This window comes from Pleurodeles waltl, chromosome 7 (assembly GCF_031143425.1).
Source record: "Pleurodeles waltl isolate 20211129_DDA chromosome 7, aPleWal1.hap1.20221129, whole genome shotgun sequence".
Taxonomy (NCBI): Eukaryota; Metazoa; Chordata; class Amphibia; order Caudata; family Salamandridae; genus Pleurodeles; species Pleurodeles waltl.
In genome coordinates, this window is record NC_090446.1 from 1,131,124,738 (window position 1) to 1,131,146,565 (window position 21,828).

General features: G+C 44.9%; 1 protein-coding gene and 1 long non-coding RNA gene across 4 annotated transcripts in view; one reads left to right on the forward strand and one right to left on the reverse strand.

The window, feature by feature from the left end:
- LLGL2 (LLGL scribble cell polarity complex component 2) overlaps nucleotides 1-21,828 on the forward strand; it is a 624,825-nt gene that overhangs the window by 274,553 nt on the left and 328,444 nt on the right. For all 3 annotated transcript variants that reach the window (XM_069200160.1, XM_069200158.1, XM_069200159.1), the window contains exon 16: nucleotides 3,364-3,505. In XM_069200160.1, the coding sequence (XP_069056261.1) occupies nucleotides 3,364-3,505 (142 nt within the window). The remainder of the gene's footprint in view (nucleotides 1-3,363; nucleotides 3,506-21,828) is intronic.
- LOC138246013 (uncharacterized) overlaps nucleotides 11,395-21,828 on the reverse strand; it is a 30,467-nt gene continuing 20,033 nt past the window's right edge. The window contains exon 3 of the long non-coding RNA XR_011194206.1: nucleotides 11,395-11,607. This is a non-coding gene — a long non-coding RNA (uncharacterized lncRNA). The remainder of the gene's footprint in view (nucleotides 11,608-21,828) is intronic.

The window sequence follows — 21,828 nt, forward strand, 5'->3', positions numbered from 1 at the left end:
GGTGGTCATAGTCTAGACTATGCTGACAGGAGTAGACTGCTGTTCATGCTGTTCACCAAATAATTCTACTACGTAGTCCGAGGCATGTGGCCTGTGGAGCAGATAAACAAGGGCCTTCCCGGGATGGTCCCCCTCGCCTTAGCGAGGCACAGCTCCTTCCTGATTCAGATAGTTAGATTGCATCAGGGCCCCTTCATTGTATTCCAAGAGTTTTTTTGCAGATTCTAGCCATAGTAGAGGCACTTTTAATGGCAAAGTAGTCCAGTTCGATGGCTCTACGGTCTCCGTCTACTTTTGCTAGCTGCTCTCAGATTGCTTTAAGAATGCCTGCCTTGCAGTGCATAACCCTGGATGACTACTATAAAAGCCTCCCACCGCGTCAACGAGGAGGAGACAGATCTCACATTGATGGCAAAGTAGTGAGTGCAGCACAGACCCCGTCTCTAAAGGCTGCGTCACACAGCATTCTTGGGCTAATCGCTAAGTGAAGGCCCGCAAGGTAGTTAGGGGTAAAAATTATTTCAGGAGCACTGGCACGTGGTCCAAGAGTGGACGGGGTAAGTGTGACACCGAGGTGGTTCAAGTGAGGGCATCTCAGGTAAGTAGCAGTAGGAAGCTGGCTCATTATATAGTGCACTAAAATGAAGTGCACTGTGCAGAGAGTCAAGTGGATCCCCAATTGGTAATGCAGAGGCAAAAGTAGATGGGACTAATGCTCTATTTGTGGTAGTGTGGGCGAGCAGTTAGGCTTATCAGAGGGTAGTGCTAAGCATTTGTTGTACTCACAGAGGCAATAAATGACACACACAATGAATAAATCTGAGACAAATTTAGAAAAATAACAGTTCTTTTTATATATGTTGTTTCTAACCCAAGAACTTTGTAATCAGGTAAGTAGACTTTTAAGCATAAATACTTAGAAGTTTTTAAAATAGGCAGTGCAATTGTTAGAGTTCTATCCATGTTATTCTGTGGAGCAAAAACAATGTTCAACGAACGCTGGGTTAACACGACTTACGAAGCCAGTCTCGGGGAGTTAAGGTAAGTACTGGGCACTGGTCAGGTCACACCGGGCTGCAATGGGGCGGCCGGGTGCAGAGACGCAGTAAGGTGTGGGGTGCCCAATGGTCTCCTATGGGAGTTTGGTCCTCGCGAAGAAAGGATGCAGGCTCTGGCTATAGGAAGCCAGTCAGGAATAAGGTAGGTCGAAGACTTGAGGTGCATCTTGGTCCTTGTCTCTTGAGCCCAGGGGCGACAGATGCAGGGGTGTCCTTTGGCGTCGGGTTTCACCATCCGAGATTACTCGCAGGTGGGGCGGGGGTTCTGCATGTTGGGGCTGCAGGAATTATGGGGGAGTCGGGCAGGGGTGGACGCAGGGTGAACTCAAGTTCTTAAGGGCTCGGGATGTCGTTGGCACCAGGGGTGCAGTGGTTGCTGTAGCTGTCAGATTTACTCTTTCCATCAGGCTGCAGGCGACTTGGATGCGTCCAGGAGAGGTGACACTCAGGTAGAATTTGGCTCAGGACAGTTGTGGAACCCTGTTGGCACCATTGGTGGGCTTCTCACTGGGTTGAGGTCGTCGGTTGCAGAGGTCACTTCAGATGTTGGGTCTCCAGGCTGCAGAAGCCCTTGTTGGATAATTTGTTCCTGAGCAGGTCTGCTGCTGACGAGAGTCAGAGTCTTTAGAAGGCAGGCAGGCTTCCTGGGTTTCTTGAAGCTGCAGCTGCAGTATGAGTCTTTTTGTGCAGAGTCCAGGGAGGTCAGCAGGCAGGCCGGAAGGGTTGGTACACAGTCAGCTGTTTCTTCTTCTTCCTCTCCTGCATGGGCAACTCTTCTTTGTCCTTCTTCTTTGTAGGTGTTCAGGCTCTGAGTTCTAGGGTTCAGGGTGCCACCTAAATACTCTATTTATGGATGTTAATAGGAAGTGCCAGGGGGTAGCCAATGGGCTGAACACCTTTAGGGTGACTACACCCTTCTTATGACCACATCTGCTGGGAAGTGGGCATAACCCTAATGGCCTAATTCCATCCAAGCAAGATGGAGGAATTTGAAAAGTAGTGTCCACTTTAGCTTTCCCACCTTAGTGGTGGGACTGGCATGAAGTGGGCACTTCTCGTAATTTAACTGATTTTCCCATCTCTGCTGCTGCCAAAAGTGGGGTCAGGACGGGGGGGGTCATCTCAGTCTTTTGAAGTGACCTGGGTCGCATTACAAAGGTGGCAAGGTCTTTGAAGCTTCTTTCTCAGGAATGTCCATCCTACCTGGGTGAGCTGGTAACACCTCCACCCACTGCAGGCTTTTGTCTCAATCCCTCGAGAGCACTGGTTCATCCCCTTCCTCCACCAATCCCACCCCCTCCCATGGGGGAAATACCAGAAATGCATCTGTGGTGGCTGAACTGGTCAGGACCAGTCAGTCAGCATATTAGTAACTGGTAAGTTTTCAGGGGGGCACATCTAAGGTATCCTCTGTGTGCATTTATTAATAAATCCATCTCTGCGGTCAGAGAGGGTTTATTATTACCCCCATGAGTATGTTGTTCTGAACGTAGAAAGCAAAAGATATTTGGCACTAGCCTCTATGCAAAAACCTACAACTAGATAAGGCATTGGACAGATACACACTGGGACTCGCGAGTTAATAATGTCACCTGTCTGTGAGCAGGTTGATTCTGGAATTAGTGGTATTCGAGGAACAGGTACATGGAGCGCTCAAGGGTTTACTTTGTGCTGCTCCGTGGAGAAAACAAAAGAAGTTATTAATCTTGGTGAAGCTAGAAATCCTAGCCTTGGGTCTGAAGAACTAGTCTTGATTATTGGTAATCACTCCTAAGTGTCCTCCTTTTTGTTGTTGTATTATTCTGCTGAAGGCAAGCATAACCTAGAGGATGTTTAGCAGCTGCTCTGCTACTGCTACTGCCTTGCCACTGTCATGATAAAGGAACTTTTTAATTCTGCTGCACTTTACTAACTGGTAATTAAAATGTGTTTTGCGAAAACCATTGATCCTTACATCCAGTTTATTTAAGTTTTGTGTATTTTCTGTTGCTTAAATTCTCATTGCTTCAGCTAACCTGGTTTGGATCGTTTAAGGACTTATTTTGAAACAACAACTCAGTTAAGAAATAATTGTACATGCATAACTTACATTTCTCTGCAAGCCTTTGTTGCTTGTCCCAAGGATCCAGGGATTTCTTTTTGTAGTCAGATTATTTGGGTCTTGTTGGCTTTTTTCCCTACATAGCTCACAGATGGATGGTGATTAGCTTGCATACCCTTATCATACTAAGGGTAAAAGGAATGGTGCTGTTTACATCCAGCCACAACTGAAATGTTTGGTGACCATGGTCCTCTTCCTTTGCAGATGTACACTGCATCCAAGTGATCAACTGGCTCTTGAGGGACCTCTATCTAGAGTGAAATCTTTAAAGAAGTCTCTGAGACAGTCTTTCCGGCGAATACGGAGAAGTCAGGTGTCCAAACGCCGGGGTGCCAACATGGCGGAGGTAAAATGTACTATTCAGACAATGACATAGCTTGTGCAGTATGTCCAACTCTGTTTCCAAATAGAATGAAAAGTTTCCTAGCAACTGAAACAGAAATGTTCACTTTTTTAAGAACTCAGAGGCACGGATTACGCTCCTGCTAAAAAAAATTAAATAAAAAAAAACTGCAAGATTGCATGGAGAAAGAATTGTGCTGAAAATAAAAAAACATATCTGGAAAAAGTTAAGCTATAGCATATGGAAATTTGATGAGCTTGGGCCTCTTATTTTGAGACTAGAATTAATGATGCTGTTAACTTCCCTGCTTCTGAACCTTTGACTGACAGGTACAATGCTTTGGCCACCTACTTAAACTAAAAAAAATTGGACATCTATATATTATTTCAAGAGATCGCTGCGAATATTAATTAAAGTTTGTCAAATAATAGTAGGGATCGATATTTACGAATCCTCTCCCAATTTACTCCCTTAGCTCTGGATGAATTCAAGGTGCTCTTTTTTAGAGGATCAAATCTGGATCTCCCCTTGATCCGGCACCTCTGAGAATTCTTTTTCTGGAACCTGATAACATATTCTCTATTTTATTAGAGATGTCTAACCTCTTCTTGGAGACGGGTAAGGTTACCCCATCCTGGAAACATGTGATGGTCAGCGGTGACCTAAAGAAACCTATCCTTGAACCTGCTTGTTTAGGTAACCTCCACCCAATCTCCCTGCTCCCGGGCTTAAGCAAAGTGGCAGAAAAATATGTGAACAGATATCTTCCAGATTTCCTGGAAGCTAATTCAGTCCTGCATTCTACGCAAACAGGCTTCCAGCCTAGGAATAATACAGAGACTGCCCTCTTGGCAGTGGTGGAGGAAGTTTAAAGGAGACTGGACCGGGGAGTTACTGTGGCTATTGTACTCCTAGAGCTCAGTTCGGCCTTTGATACCATGAACCACTCTATACTTTTAGATAGGGTTGGTACGTCCAGAGTTACATGGAAAACATTAGAGTGAGGAACAAACTTTTCAGGTCCCTGAGAAAGACTGTACTTAGGGAAACTTGTCTGTAACCTTTGGGGACCAGCAAAGGTCCTCACTTAGTCCCACACTTTTCTAATATATATTTGCAACCTTTGGCAGACATTATAGCTCCCTTTGGGATCGCTATAGTTTCATATGTGGATGACACCCAGCTGGTTTTCTGTCTCACCCTAGATGTCGATCCTCTAACATCCAACCTTGTACCTTGTTTGGAGCAGGTAGTCATCTGGATGAATAAGTCTTATCTCAAACTCAATGGAGTGAAAACAGATGTAATGATTCTGGGGAACAACCCCTTTGTTCAACAAGGTCCGTGCTGGCCCACTGGTCTCTGCCCTCCCCCTAAGACTGTCATTAAAAAAAAGTCTGGGGATGTGGCTCAAAGAAACCTTGACAGTGGAAGCCCAGGCCACTAAAATCTCAGCCAGTTGTTTTGGATTGTTGTGGATGCTCCCTTGAGATGGGTGGTGGTTCAGGCTCTCATATTCTACAGCAACTCACTTTACCTTGGTGTTGCGCCGCTGCCCGGGCAGGAAAGCCAACTCGGGACGCTGTTGTGGCCGTGGTCCGTCTTTCTGGCCACGGTGGTCGCCGCAGGCCCTTTTTTTGGGCTAACATCGCCCGAGTCCCATAAATTGGCATTGGGCCTCGGCCAATTCGGGCCACGGTGCGCCCCTGGATTTGGGAGTGGGCACCCCCACCCCTCACTTACCTGGTGACGGGCCTTTCTTTGGACTCCTTTCCTCTTTCTTTTTTCTTTTCTTCTTTTTCTTCCTATTAGGGGCCATATTCTTTTATCCCAGCACGCCTTTCTTCTTATCCCCTTCCCTGCATGCATCAGGTTCCCTTTCTAAAATGGCATTCTCATCTATCTTCTTCTATAGTCTTTCCCAATCCAACATGGCGTCTTTGCTTTTCCTGTATGTCACTTCCTGTTTAGGGGTATTTAAGGATTTGGATTCTTGTTCTGCTTGTGCTTTAACACTTCCATTGGAGGTGATCACGCTCCAGTTATTTTCCTCTGATTCCAGCCGTTTTTTTCCCTGCTTGTTCCATTTTCCTTTCAGTTATTTTTCTTGTTTGGAAGTCTGGCATTTTTTCCTGTTTTTTTTTTTTCTTTTGTTCCAGGAAGTTCCTGTCATAGAGGTTTTTTCCCTTTGGGGTTTTTCCTCGGGACTCCTTATGGAGGGCACGGACTGCCTTAGACGTACCATTGTCAGCAGCACTGTGGCTACCAGAAAGGTCCACCCTTACCTTGGTTAGAGCAGGACCTACAAGAATCAAGGTTATCCTTCAATCCAAGCAGACCGAAGCCGTAAGCGACGAGTAGATTGTGACAGATTGCAGCGCCAAGAGAACCAGTTCTTGTCACTCTGACAGCTGCTGCAGGAACAAACCAGTCGCTACTCCAAACCATCTAACAACAAGCGCAGGAACTGCAACAATTACGAACTGAAAATGCAGCTTTACGACAAGCCTTGGTTTCCCGAACAACAGATGTTCCCACTGTTTCTGCTACCACACCACGCTTTTCAGAGGATCCCAACAAATTGCTTGAATTCCTTGATGCCCTGACAGTCTATTTCGCATTTCGACCTTCACAGTTAGTGCAAGATAAAACCAAAGTAGGATACTTAATTAGTGCCCTGTCTGGTCCTGCTTTAGCCTGGGTAACTCCTTTGGTAGCCTCAAATGATTCTGTGTTGTCTGACTATTCAGCCTTTATTGCTGCCTTCAAGCAAATGTTTGAACGTCCTGGACATGAGTCTTCTGCAGAAGAAGCTTTATGTGACGTTCAGCAGGGCACCCAGGACGTCCTACGATATAGAACACATTTCAGATAGTTGGCAGCAGAAACTACTTGGGTAGAACTTACTCTTGTAACCCTCTTTCGTAGAGGTCTTCGAGAGGAAAAAAAGGATGAACCAGTATGTTCAACTAGAGTGGAAGATTTAAAGGGCTTAATAGATTTAGCACTCTCCATAGAGTACTGTCTAAATGAACAAAGGTTGGAGAAGAGAAAGAAGGAAGAATCGTAGACCATCTCATTTGGGGAACCCACGTATCATCATTCCTCAGTCCCAAGAGTCTTGACCTGAATTGAGAGGAGCTGCTGAGGAGGAACCTATGCATATAGACACAGCTCGTGGTCCCTTAACTGCTATTGAGCGTGAAAGTAGACGAAGAAAAGGATTGTCTCTTTATTGTGGTGCTTCTGGTCATTTTGCTTCGTACCTGTTCAGTATGTCCTGTGAAGTCTCTGGCAAATGCCAGTTCCTGTTCTCTGTGAGAAGGGAGGGGGCGGGATTCTCTGGGATACTTTCTATTTGTTGTTCTAAAGAAGATGCAATATTCCTTTTTTCTTGTACCTGTTACACTGCAGTTACCGGATTGTCTAGAAGAAAGGGCATTGGCATTGTTAGACTGTGGAGCCAGTGGAATATATCTGGATGAGACATGGGGTATAGAACAAAAGATTCCTCGAATATCTAAGGACATTACAGAACAAGTTCATATAGTTGATGGATCTCTTCTAACGTCCGGTCCTGTCATCCATACTACTCCTATCTTATGTCTACGCTTTGGAAAGCATCAGAAACATGCCTCTTTTGATCTGATTTCCTCACCTAATCATACAATCATTTTAGGAATACCCTGGTTTACACGGCATAATCCTTATATCAATTGGGAAACCAGAACCAGTTCTCTCTCTTCCCAATTTTGTCAAGACCATTGCTATTCATCAGGGACATACTGGTCACCAAAGAAAATGCTGTCAACATCTCAAGAAGCAGGTTATTCCATAAACTCCATCCAAGGGGCACCCAGTCATTATCTGGAATATGCTGATGTGCTTCAAAAACCCCTGAAACCAGTACTTCCTCCATATAGAGAATATGATTGTGCCATTCCTTTGGAACATGGTACTGTTGTACCTTTTGGTAGAATGTACTCTTACTGAACGAGAAAAAAAGATACTCAAAGAATATCTACAAAAAATTTACAGAGTGGCCTGATTGCTCCTTCTTCCCCCACTGGGGTTCCCTCTTTTTTTTTGTCTAAAAAGACGATGGATCTTTGCTCCTGTATAGACTTTCGTGGACTGAATAAAATTACCATAAAGGACCGGTATCCGCTACCTCTTATATAAGAGATATTTTGGAAGCAGTCAGAGGAGCACCAATATTTACTAAGTTAGATCTTAGGGGAGCCTACCATCTTCTAAGAATAAAGGAAGGTGATGAATGGAAAACTGTGTTTCGCACACCTTTTAGTCATTACGAATATCGGGTAATACCATTTGGTCTAACCAACGCTCCCTCTGTTTTTCAGAAATTCATGGATTCCAGGTTTCCCAACCTTTAAAATCAAACCACAATTATATACCGAGATGACATCCTAATTATATTCTAGACATCCAGAACATCACACCATGCATGTGCTGCAAGTTCTAGATAGACTCTGGCAACACCAACTCTTCTGTAAACCTGAAAAATGTGAATTTGACAAAATTGAAGTAAAATATTTAGGATATCATATTAATCAAATAGGTATTTCAGTGGACCCAGAAAAGGTTCATGCCATCCTAGACCTGCTGTCCCACTCTTTTATCAAAGAAACCCAGTGTTTTTAAGGACTGGCCAATTTCTATTGCTAATTTATCGCAGATTTCGCTCAACAAACCAGCCAAATTACACAAACTCTTAAAAAAGAGAATTTACGGAACGGTTTTGTCTGGACGGAAGTCGCTGAAATCGCATTTCAAAACCTAAAACGTGCCTTCACACACGCTTCTACATTACGGCATCCTGATACCATCAAACAATTTATAGTAGTCACTGATGCTTCAGAAAGAGACACATTGTTACAAAGACAAAACGATGATGGATTAGAGCATCCGATTTTCTATCTGTCCCATGTGTTATCTGATTCAGAGCGTAATTATTCAGCTTTGGATCCAGTAGACCATCGAAATCTACAGTGTTTACGAACCTTTCAATGTCAGAACAGTCGCCAAGCCCGTCGGGCTTTCTTCTTTAGTCAATTGGACTTCTACATAACATATATACCGGGTTCTCAAAATATTCTGGCAGATGCCTTGTCACAACGCTATCCTGAGAGTATCAATCCTCCTTCACAACACCTCATAAAATTATTGGACTAGTACAGTCTTTTCTTGATAAAGTACGATCTGAGTATTTAACTCTCTCTGAACTTGAAATGAAAGATCTACGTCCCAATTTACACAAGGTTAAGGGGTATTATTACCATAAAGATACATTGTTCCATCCATCTAAGACAATTCAAAGGAAGCACAACAAATGTGTCATGACTCCCCTGTAGCAGGTCATCGTGGTATCAGAGCAACAAAGGAACTGCTCCTTCATTCCTTTTGATGGCCTACACTAAAGAAGGACACCAAGAGTTATGTAGCCTCTTGTCCCATCTGTGCTCAAACTAAAATAGCCTGTACCAAGCCAGCAGGATTGCTTCAACCTTTACCTGTTCCACCAGCCCCTTGGCATACAGTATCAACCGATTTCATGTGTTCCTTGCCTCCCTCAACAGTAAATGCACTTATAATGGTGACCGTAGATTCATTCACTAAGATGGCTCATTTTACTGCACTAAAGAAACTACTCACTGCAAAAGAATTAAGTAACATTTTTATATAAGAGATCTCTCATCTTCATGGTCTCCCTCAAGTCATTATTTCAAACTGTGGCCCTCAGTACATCTCACGCTTTTGGAAATATTTATGTGTAACCCTACACATTGAGGTGGCCGTATCTGGTTTTCATCCACAGACAAATGGGCAAACGGAGTGCCTGAACCAAGGACTCAAACAGTATTTACGTTGTTTTTGTAACACTACTCAGAGTGATTGGTCCATGTATTTACCCATTGTTGAATTCTTATATAACAACACAGTACATAGTGCCTCAAAAGTCACTCCTTTTTTCTGCTCATGTGGTTTTCATCCCAAATCCTTTCCTACTATTACGAAAGAATCCCCAACACTTCCTGCAATCACCTCATTTGCTCAGAGGCTATGTAAAATTCAACGTATTATACATTCCAATCTTTTACTTACTAACCAACAGATGAAAAGCATGGCTGACAAGAGAAAAAGTGATGCCCCATCTTATCAAGTCAGAGACAAAGTCTGGCTTTCTTCCACCCCTCCGTCTGTCACAAAACAAGTTCAAACCCCGCTGTTTTGGACCCTTCCTAATTCTTCAAAAAATCAGTCCGGTATCCTTTTGTCTTCGTTTGCCTCAAACTTTGAAGATACGTCCTGTATTCCACGTCTCAGAACTGAAGCCTTATAGGCCTGATCCTTATCATAGACAATTCACCTATCCTCGTCCTCTGTTGGTGGATGATGTACCCGAGTAAGAGGTTCAAGAAATCTGTGATTCTCGAATATTCCGAAACCGTCTCTAACATCTCATTCATTGGAAGGGTTATCCTCTTAGAGAATGTTCTTGGGAAGATGCCTCTTCGGTTCACGCTCCTTTTGTAGTCCGTAATTTTTTCCGTCTTAATCCAGACAAATCCGGGGCTCCGGGGGACGGCCTACTGTTGTGCTGTGGGCCACCGCAGCCTGGGCAGGAAAGCAGACTTGGGACGCAGTTGTGGCCGCGGTCCGTCTTTCCGGCCGCGGGGCTGGCCGTGGCCCCTTTTTTCAGGCTAGCCATCACCTGAGGCCCAGAAATTGGCATTCAGCCTTGGCGAGTTCGGGGCGCGGTGCGCCCCCAGATTTGGGAGTGGACACCCCTCACTTACCTGGTGACTGGCCTTTCTTTGGACTCCTTTCCTCTTTCTTTTTCTTTCTTCTTTTTCTTCCTATTAGGGCCACATTCTTTTATCCTTCCCTGCATGCGTCCGGTTCCCTTTCTAAAATGACATCTCATCTATCTTCTTCTATAGTCTTTCCCAGTCCAACATGGTGTCTTTGCTTTTCCTGCATGTCATTTCCGGTTTAGGGGTATTTCAGGATTTGGATTCTTGATCTCCTTGCGCTGCAACAGTTACATTGGTGGTGATCACACTCCGGTTGTTTTCTTCTGATTCCAGCCATTTTTCCCTGCTTGTGCCATTTTCCTTCCAGTTATTTTTCTTGTTTGGAAGTCTGACATTTTTTCCTGTGTTTTTTCTTCTGTTCCAAGGAGTTCCTGTCATAGAGGTTTTTTCCCTATGGGGTTTTTCCTCTGGGACTCCTTCTGGAGTGCACGGACTGCCTTAGATGTACCATTGTCACCAGCACTGTGGCTACCTGAAAGAGCCGCCCTTACCTTGGTCAAAGCAGGACCTATAAGAATCAAGGTTATCCTTCAGTCCCAGTGGACCGAAGCCGTATGCGGCGAGTAGATCATGAGACTGGGGTGCCCCAAAGGATTTATTTGGAAATTAAAAATTGTATAAAATACAGGCACACACATGCTACTTAGAACTCCTAGGTCTGTCAGCCAGGCAGGGACTAAGAGATTTTTACTGGCTTCCCACTGCCCAAAGTATAGAATTCAAATCATTATGTATCTTCCTGCCAGTCCTACGCCAGTTGGTTGCCCCTTCAAAACGTAATAGATCACTTTGATTGTCCAACCATCATCTCGCAACAGTCCCTGCTAATAAAGAGTTAGAAGTTGTGAATTTAGGTTCAATGCAGCTTAGCTCTAGAACTCTTCACTTGACCACCAAAGCTATAGATAATGTTATGCTTTAGAAAAGCTATTAAAACCTTACTATTCAGATAGATCTAGCCCCCTAGGCACCCTCTTCATCTAGTATGGTGCATCCTCTCCTTATCAGCGTTGGGATGCCTTCGAGTTGCCATGCACTTTACAGATCCTGTAGTATAGTGTATAGTACTTTATTTCTCCAGCATCCTTACAGCATTTAAGAAAACTACCTTTCCCATGAACACTTGGAAAATGGTGAAAGAAATGTCAGCCATTCAGAACACATGCTGTGCCTCAAATTCCTCTGTCTGCCGTTATGCTCCCTCTTTCTTCGTGCAATAGAAGTTACTCCAGATGATCCTTCCATCTTGTTTGGAGTTGTCATTCCCTGAGTAGAGAGAGAGGATTTACTGACATTTTCCTTTTTGTTTTAAGTCATTTAGTATCACATAAACAATACCTGCAAAAATCCTGCAAGACACTTTGCAAACAAGATTATCAAAGATGCTCAGTACAAACAAAAACAGTGTTAACCCACAGAGGGAATACCTACCCCAATGGAAAAAGCATTCTCTGATAATGTTTAGCTGTCAGTTCCTACTTTTGGCAGGGAAGAGTATCCTCACCTTAGGGTCCTTAATAGATTTTAAACTTTCCATTACGATTGAAAGGAACTTTTTAATTCTGTGTCAGGACCAGAGGCGAGGTTTAAGCTGGTTCAAAGCTTCCTTACCACCACGGACACCATGTCTGCAACTGGTTTGAAATAAAACCTTTTAAAGGTAAAATATGAGGACCAGTCAGCAGCATTAAGAATATCCTCTAGCCTGGTACCCAGAGCAAATACCTCTTAGATGCCATAGCACCTCTGGCCGAGTGTGCCTGAAAGATCTGTGGTAATACTGGCATCCAGCAAAACCCATCTGGCTATTGTGGGAGAAGACACTGCTAGTAGAGGCTTCCTTAGCTCAATCAACAATTGTCTTCCCCCAGGAGGGTGAATATCCTGTGTCATACATTCATATTCTTTAATACACCTTACCACACCCAATTTAGAAACATCAGGAAAAACTGGATTTGACACCATCCTAGAGTTAATCATTGTTCGTCTTGAGATATTAAAAGTAACCCCCTCCTGGGTGAAAATCCTACCTAGTGAATGCAGGTCTCTCACTTCTAAGACGCCTGTGCAAGAAATTAGGCATAATAGCATTGCCAGTTTCCCTGCTAGTTCTTTGTGAGCGAGATACTTGTTACTTCGCTAAGATTTAGGATTTTGTTGATGTCCCATAGTACTAAATATCAGGGTTCTGGGGGAAGGGAAGACAGATACCCCTCAAGAGTTTCCTTATCAAGGAGTGGTTCCCCACTGGGTGTCCCTCCATGGGACTTTGCCCTTTGGAAATGCATGACTGAAAGGTGTTTATGGATCTGTATGTCAAAACTTATGACACCAGTTCTGCCAAGAAGTTCAAGATATTTACAATACTTGCCATCAAGGGATCCAAATATATTTTCACGCACCAACCCCTCCATTTTTACTAGGTTGACATCTGTAGTATCTGATAGAGACTTCTAGTTTCATATTCCTTACCTTTGAATTACACCCAGGCGTCCGACTGGATCTGGATAATTTTTGTGAGCAGTACCGCTGCGTGTCATTAGGTGGTGTTGATAGGCTCCGCATGCATTCGAGGTATCGTCTGCGCTGAATATGACATTTGGGTTCCTAGACGTCAATTCTTTTCTACACATGCAAGCTAGTGCCGATACAAAGAGAGCTACCCCTCAGCTATTTTTTGACTGGCCTTTTAAAAAAAAAAAAACTTTTTGTCAAAGATTTCTCAAAGTTTCAAACCCTGGTGCATCAGTAATGTCATTGAAGAAGACTGAGTTCAAGCCCTGCAGTTCCTATTATCTGGCAATGTCTGGTCTGGAGCGCAACCACAACCCAAAGCTCTGACCCCTAAAAACACCCCTAAATCTAGGATTTAAGGGCCTCCCTGAAACCAAGTTGTCAGATTCCTGGCGACCTAACAAGAAGAAGGACTGCTAAGCTGAAACCCCAGCAGTGAAGAAGGAAGAAGACAACTGATTTGGTCCCAGCCGTACCAGCCCGTCTCCTTCTTCAAAGAACCTGCAAGAAAATAGCGACACATCCAGCTGGACCAGCAACTTCTGCCAAGCTCCAGAGGACTCCACTGCTCCCAAAAGGACCAAGAAGTCCAGAGGACAGCGGCCCTGTCCAAGAAGAAACCCACGACTGAGGACTCCCCCCCTCACTCTGAATGCATGAGTCCTAATCACTTTGCAGCCTACGCCCACGGCCCGTGTCCAGGTGGGCCAACCAGCTAGAGAGGATCCCCAGGCGGTTCTGAGCAGATGCCCACCCTGGGTTGACCTCTCCACCCCTCCACTGTGACGCCTGCATAGGGAATCCTGAGGCCCCCCCCTGACCGCTTAAGCTCTGGATAGAGATGCCTAAAGACCCACTGCACCCGTAACCCCTAGGCCTTGGAGAAACCGACACCTAGTTCAGCAGTGTTCATCTGACTGCCCTCCTCCCTGTCCAGCCTGTGGTTTGCCTGAGACAACCCACTGGACCTCGCCTGCAGCCTCTGAGTGGCCCCCGGGACCCCCTCATAGAGAATCATTGGAGACCTGACACTTGTTTGCACCCTGCACCCGGCCACCCCAGCACCACTGAGGGTGTATGTATGGTGCCTACTTGTGGCCCCCAGTGCTCCTCTAAACCCCCCAGGTCTGCCCTCCAAAGACTGGGGTACTTACCTGCCTGCAGATCTGAAACCGAGTGCCTCAAGTCTCTATAGGAGCCCATGTTAATTTTGTCTACACTTTGACCTCTGCACCCGGCCAGCCCCGGCCAGTTCAAGTTGGAGTTAACTTGAACCCCAACCTGTGGATTTCCTAACCCTCCAGAGACTGGAACTGTAAGTGTTGAACTTACCTGTAAAATTATCCAACTTTCTTTTCCCACCAGGAACTGGTTCTGAAAATTGCAGCGTCCATTTTTTACAACCGATTATTGCCAATATTTCAAAAACTGTATAACTTATCAGTTTTAAACAAAGTACTGTTGATATATGTGTGAAATACAAATCTATTGAAGTACTTACCTGCAACTTGAATCTTGTGGTTCTAAAAATAAATTAAGAAAATATATTTTTGCTATATAAAAACCATTGATCTGGAGTTGTCATTGTGTGTGTATAACAAATGCTTTGCACTACCTTCTGATAAGCCTAACTGCTCGCCCACACTACTACAAAATAGAGCATTAGTATTATCTACTTTAGCCTCTGTCATGTCTCTGGGGAACCCATGGACTCTGTGCACACTATAGCTCATTTTGATATAGTATATACAGAGCCAGCTTCCTACGGCTTCCTCTCTTTTTATCACATAGATGCCGGGGTTTTACCTAGATTCATGTCATTAGTCTTTAATACAGCATAGAACCTTGAGTTTCCATTGGGGAGTGAAGTCTCCAAGTCAACATCCACAGCTGGAACTAGTAGTAGCTGACTGGGGAACACTCTTTTCATGTACGACAATTCAGACAGATAGCTTGGTGCCCTGTACACACGCTATCCGAATCCTCACTGGCAAATCCTTTCCTATAGTTTGGTGATTCAAGCATCAGCTGCACCCAGCTAAACTCCAGTGCTTTCCACGTTGCCCCACCAGACCATGCGTCCAGATGGCATGACTCCATGGGATGAAATATGCTCACGTCTCTTCGGGCATTCCCTGAATTCATATATCTTCACTTGTGGACCTAACAGCGGTCCATTACCGCTAGCAGCAGCACCACGCCAGCAGAACGTATCATGAGCCATAATACGGCCTGGCGGTGTTTTGCTGGTGGATGCTGCTGCTGGCAGCAGCGCCACATCCGGTCTCCTGCCGGAGAACCCATCGGGTTCTCTCACAGGAGAGGGAGGGGTCTTGTGTGTGGGGGTGTGTGGGGGTGTGTGTGTGTACACATGCATATTGTGTCGGGTGATTGCATGTGTGCCTGGATGTATGTTAGTGAGTGTTGCTGTGAGCGTGTATGAATGTATGCGTGCGTGGGTGAATGTAGGAATGTATGTGTGTATGGGTGTGTATGTATGTGCATGTATGTGTGTATATGTCGGGGTTGGGAGGGTGAGGGTGGGGGAGACCCCTGTAAGTGCCAGGGAAGGAATTCCCTGCACTGATAGTGCCTACTGCCATGGTTTTCGTGGCGGTGCAGAAACCTCATTACCGCCGTGGCGGTCGGTGTGTTAACTTGGCGGTTTGGCTTTGGCCAAACCGCCAATGTCATAATAGTGGCGGCCTGTTGGCGGTAATACCGCCACAATTACACTGACTGCCGGGGTCGTAATGACCCCATAGTGTATACAGAGTCCAGGGATTCCCCAGAGGCTTGACAGAGGCAAAAATAGACAATACTAATACTCTACTTGTTGTAGTTTGAGCAGGTAGGCTTATCAGAGGGTAGTGTTAAGCATTTGTTGTACACACAAACAATAGAAGAAACACACACTCAATGACAACTCCAGACCAATAGGATTTTATATAGAAAAATATGTTTTGTTAATTTATTTCTAGAACCACAAGATTCAGTTTGCAGGTAAGTACATAAAATGAAAGGTACTTGGCCTATATATAATCAAAACTTTGAATGGAATCAACAGTGTATACAGTTTTCTTTAAAATAGCAAAAGGCTATTTTAACAGTAGACTTCAATTTTCAACAGTTCCTGGGGGAGGAAAAGATAGTACAGTTTTACAGTTAAGTATTCAACATACAGTTCTTATCTTTGGGTTTTAGGTAGTCCTTCGTTGGGGGTTCAAGTTAACCCCAAACACCCAGCAACACGGGGCCGGTCGGGTGCAGAGGTCAAAGGGGAACCAAGTTAACATGGGCTCCTATAGAGATAGAGGGGACTCGGAATCCAGTCATCCAGCAGGTAAGTACGGGGGACAGATTCCTATCCTTATTGGTCCCTGTTGCCCAAACCAAGATGGAGGATTCTGCAGCTCTGGACACCTTAGGGGTGGCCCTAGCTGGGGTGGTCACTCCTCCCTGTTTTCCCTAGTTTTTCCCCCAGACTTGCCGCCAAGAGTGGGGCCTTGTCTGGGGGGTGGTGGGGGGTGGGGGTATCTCCACTAGCTTGAGTGGCCTGGGGCACTGTAATCCGAGGCTAGAGCATTTGAGGCTCACCGCCAGGTGTTACAGTTCCTGCAGGGGGAGGTGTGAAGCACCTCCACCCAGGACAGGCTTTGTTTCTGAAAACAGAGTGCACAAAGGCACTCGCCCCATGTGGTCAGAAACTCGTTTGAAAGTGGCAGGCTGGCACAGACTGGTCAGTCCTGTACTAGCAGTTTGGCTAACATACAGGTAGCATCTCTAAGATGCCCCCTGGGTGCAGTTTGCAATAAATCCAACACTGGCATCGGTGTGGGTTAATTGTGCTGAGAAGTTTGATACCAAACTTCTCAGTAGTCCGTGAAGCCATTATGGAGCTGTTGAGTTCGTAATGACAAACTCCCAGCCCATATACTCAATATGACCACACTGCACTTACAATGTCTAAGAATGGACTTAGACACTGTAGGGGCATATTGCTCATGCGGATATGCCCTCGTCTGTGGTATAATGCACCCTGCTTTAGGGCTGTAAGGCCTGATAGAGGGATGACTTACCTATTACATAGGCAGTGGTTGGTGGGCATGGCACCCTGGGAGGTGCAGTGCTTGGTGAGGGGTCCCCCAGTGTGGCATAATACCCACTGCTGCCCTTGGGGACCTTCCCTGGCCACAAGGCCTTTGGTTCCATGGGTACCTTTTACAAGTGACTTAAGTGTGTGGTAGGGGTGTGCCAATTGTGAAAACAATGGGACAGTTTTTGGAAATGAACACTGGTGCTGGGGCTTGGTTAGCGGGATCCCACCACTCTCTCAGTCAAATTGGTGTCAAAATCAGGCAGAAAGTGTTGGGGGAGGTGGGGGAAACAGTGCCAACAAGGGCACTTTCCTACACCCTGCGTCTCTGGATTAGGCTGGAGCAGCAGGGGATAACCGTGGTAGTTCAACACTTGGCAGGTTTTCTAAACGCCAGGGCAGACTAACTCAGCCGTTGATGACTAGCGAATCCCGAATGGTGTCTCCATCCAGAGGCACAAGGACTCTTTTCACCAGTGGAAAGAGCTTAAGTTAGATCTGTTTGCTTCCATAGAGAATGCGCAATGTCAGCAGGGTTACGCATTGGAGTTTCCAAGGTGGAACTTGCTCGGTGACGCTTTTCATCACAAGTGGAACTCAGACCTCCTGCATGGCTTTCTGCCCATACCACTTCTGCCCAGAGTTCTCAAGAAGATCAAGAACAACCGGGCCCAAGTAATCCTGGTGCTCCGGACTGGGCACGAAGATCTGGTATCCAGAGCTTCTGAAAATGAGCATCGATCCTCCGATCAGGCTGCCTCTTCGGGAAGATTTTCTTTCACAGGAGCAGGGGAAGGTTTTCCACCCGAACCTGTGAACTCTACGCCTTCATGCATGGAGATTGAGCGGTGACAGTTGACAGCCTTTGACCTTCCTCCCGAAGTCTGTAAAGTTATTTTGGCAGCCAGGCGTCCCTCCACTAAGGCGGTAGAAGCCTGCAATTGGAAACGTTTTGTGTATTATTGTACAGAAAGATCTATTGATCCTCTTTCTGCTTCTCTCTCTGACATTCTTCTCTTTGCCTTATCCCTTGCCCAGCAGGGCTCTGCCTTGGGCACTGTCAAAGGCTATCTTTCCACCTTATCGCCGTTCCTTTGGTTGCCTGATCAGCCTTCATTATTCAAATCACCTATTGTACATACATTTCTCAAAGGGCTTGTACATATGTTTTCCCCTACACCCTTTGTTATGCCTCATTGGGACTTAAATCTGGTTCTCACTTTTCTTATGTGTGGTCCCTTTGATCCATTGCATAATTGCCCCCCTCCCCCGGCTGCTTATCATCAAGACAGTCTTCTTAGAAAAAATAAAATCTGCTAAGAGTGTTAGTGATATGCATGCTCTTTAATCTAAACCGCCATATCTCACCATTTTTTTTTAGACAAAGTGATACTGAGAACTCGTGCCTCTTTCTTCCCTAAGGTGGTGACCCCATGTCACCTGGATCGGAACATCACCCTGCCCACTTTATTTGCTGCACAGCATCCTTCAAAATAAGAGGAGCAACTCTACCTACTCGACCCAAAATGAGGGTTTTTGTTCTGTCTTGACTGCACAAAAGAGTTCCGGGTGGATGACCAACTCTTTGTGGTGTACGTGGGAGCAAAGAAAGATCTGGCAATGCAGAAGCAAACCATTTCTCGCTGGGTCGTTCTCTGCATTAATATCTGCTAAGCACTTGTCAAGAAGCAGCCTCCTGAGGTCTTGAGAGCTCATTCCACTAGGAGCAAGGCTGCTACCAGTCCTCGATATGTCGGGCAGCGACGTGAGCATCCTAGCACACGTTCGCAAGACACTGCCTAGACACTACCTGGACAATCAGGTCCGTAGAGATGGGCACTTTGCTTGTTCGGCCCTAAAGAACTACCTACTGTCAGAAGATCTGTCCGCAGCCCACCGGCAGGAAGTTATTGCTTTGGTATCTATTCTAAGGTAAGGAATCTGCAGCTAGAAGTCTCTATCAGATGAACAAGTTATTTATCTTTGGTAACGCATTATCTGGTAGAGAATCTGTCTAGCTGCGGATTCCTTATACCCACCTATGCCTCCCCGCTCTGCGGACAGCTAATAGTGTCAGGGATTGTCCCTTTCAGGGCCTTAGTTTTAGCACAGAGAAACTGTTAGTTCTTTTCATGGCTCTGCGCTTCTGGCGTCAGAGACATCTTCAACAACGCAGATCCAAACAATACCACCCGACGGCTCACGCAAGGGTATTGCTCAGCAAAAGTTCCGGATTCCAATCTGACGCCAGGAAACTCTAAAGTAAGGAATCTGCTGCTAGAGTCCCTACCAAATAATGCGTTACCGAAGGTAAGTACCTTGTTTGATAGCTCCAGCATTACTAAAACAGTGTTGGCATCCAGCCCTGTGGAACTGAGGTCAGTGAGCAGGCTGCTTCGGTTCAAGACAGAACCAAAATGAATATCCTGGAGGCAAGGCCAGATTTTCTACCTTGTCCCAGAATCACTCCACCTGATAGCCTGACTATTGAGGATTTAGAGTTTAGTGCCCCAAAAATCTGTTAACTGTAGAGACATTTGTACAACAGTGAGAGTTTCTTCCACTCTTTAGATGTATGCATGTAAATAGACTCATCTTCATAACTATGCTCAATCCAGTAATCTGGACCCATTGTCAATGGCATCCATCAGTTTTTATCTTATTTGTTATTAGCTAAGTCAGGCCTTGAATATCCAATAATCAAAGTGCATCTTTCAACAAAATCTAGATATTTGAGAAAGACAATGACACCTTCATAGTTCTCAAGAAGAATTAGAGTTTATGAAGCACGTGGTTTAGTTCTTTTTCTGTAGTGAAGACTCCAGCTCTGTTGTGAGAGCTGTATACTGTTTTGCAGCCTTAACAAAATAACTATTTGAACTAATGCACAGATCAACTATTCAGCATTTTTCATGGAAAACTATCTATTAGCAATAACTTCAGCCAAAAAGTGTAAAGTGAAATTCAAGCTTTTGCCATGCAAGGTGCATGTTTACCTTATTTCCAGGACATAGTGCTTCTCAGAACCAGCCCTAAATTCATAACTAAAGTGCTGATGGTTTGGGGTTTGAGGCTTCCAGAAAAGGTGACTTAAATTATTTATTATCATACACATAAAAGGCGGTAGAGGGAATACATTCTAATCCATCGTTCTTTTGCCCACCATTTCACCTCAGTTTAGACTAAGCCATATGGAAATCACTCTCAACCCTGCTCCAGTGGAAACAGTTTAGCTGATCTGCCAGGCCCTACCTGAACACAAGCAACGAAAAACAATGGCTGAGTGTTTGCTAGCGGCTGAGATTAATTCAAGCATTCCATCCATCACCTGTTTTGATGCCTTGATTTAATGGCAAAGAACATACCTACTCACTTGAGAGAGGCATGGGAGAATCATTAAACATTCCTGTACCCTTCCAGGCCATCAAATGTGCAGTCCAATCTTAAAATTCAGGGTGAGATTACATCCCCTATATGTGCAACTGCAAGGATTAAAAGCCTTTTCAAATTTGGATGGATTCTGTAATTCTGGTTCACAAATGTTGCACTTATGTTCATATTGCTATAGAATGCCTACATATTTTAGTGTTACAATGCAGGTTTTTAAAAAACAAAGTTTTATGTTTATATTTTTTGACCTAGATTGTCAGCAGTAATTTTTTTTATTTTCTATGCACTTGATGAATTTTTCCTGGGCGATGTCAAGATTTTTAATGTTTTTTTATTTTTTATTATTTAATCTGTATTATGTAGAAGTAGTTTATTGAATCTACTGTTTAAGAAACGTTTTGTCTTAAAAAAATGTGTTTCTGCTGGACCAGATTTCCTGTTTCAACCATACTTGTGTTACTTTATGCTCAAAGCATGTGTTGATGTAGCTACACATGCTGTACATAATCCTGCTGTTTAGTGTTAGGCCTGGATGCTTGCAAGTTGTTTTTCTTTGAAGAAGTCTTCTTGAGTCACAAGGTAGTGGAATTCCACCGCTTACTAGTAATGCGTATGTGCATCTGCTCCACTGTTATATTGTTTTCTTTCTGCCATCTGGTTCAGACATGTGTTGCCAACCTCCAGATTGATGCTGTTGAGGTGATCTCTTAAGTTCTGCTCAGTAACTCTCCCTTGTGTCGGTATTGGTTGCTATTGTGGACTGCTTTTCTCGCATAGTCTTGACAAGCGTAGCTTTGTTTGTGGCGGGGATCAGCCTGACTTTGACCCCCGACCCAACCACCTCTCCCAGAGGGCTCTCCCTTCAGGGCTTCCATGGTATGTTTGTTTCATGATCACCATGTCTGGCCTGTGATGGAACATATACCTATTCGCTGCTGTCCTCGGTGTCACTCTAAATACCCCTGGGCCAACCTCCATCGGGTTTGTAACTTCTGCCTCTTGCCTGAACACAACAAACCTTCCTGTGAAGCATGCTGCTCCTTCTGTTCTAAATAATAGGCTCTTTAAGACCGACGGACTCTGCGCTTGGATATGTTGCACAGAAGGTGAGACAACACCCAACACCTCTTAAGTACTGAGAACCTTGAGTGGGAAAATCCATCTGAACCACTGAAGAAAAGGCCTACTCGCCCATCACAAGTTCTGGCTCCAACCTGGAGATTGAATATCTCCCAACTGCTCACCTGGTGGCGAATGCAGTCTCTCCTTCCCTACCCCCTTGACACCACTCGCCTTCCAAGCAGGAGCCCCCCAAGGGGCAGACAGTCGCCCGAGGCTGAGACAGAGGCATGTGAATCTACAGCACTACATGTTACGAACATATGTTTACATGGTAAGTAACATTTTCTTTTCCTCCCAAACTTCCTATTGTTGTACTTTCTGTTGATTTCATGGGCTTTTCTTCTGCAATTGTGATTAACCTTGAT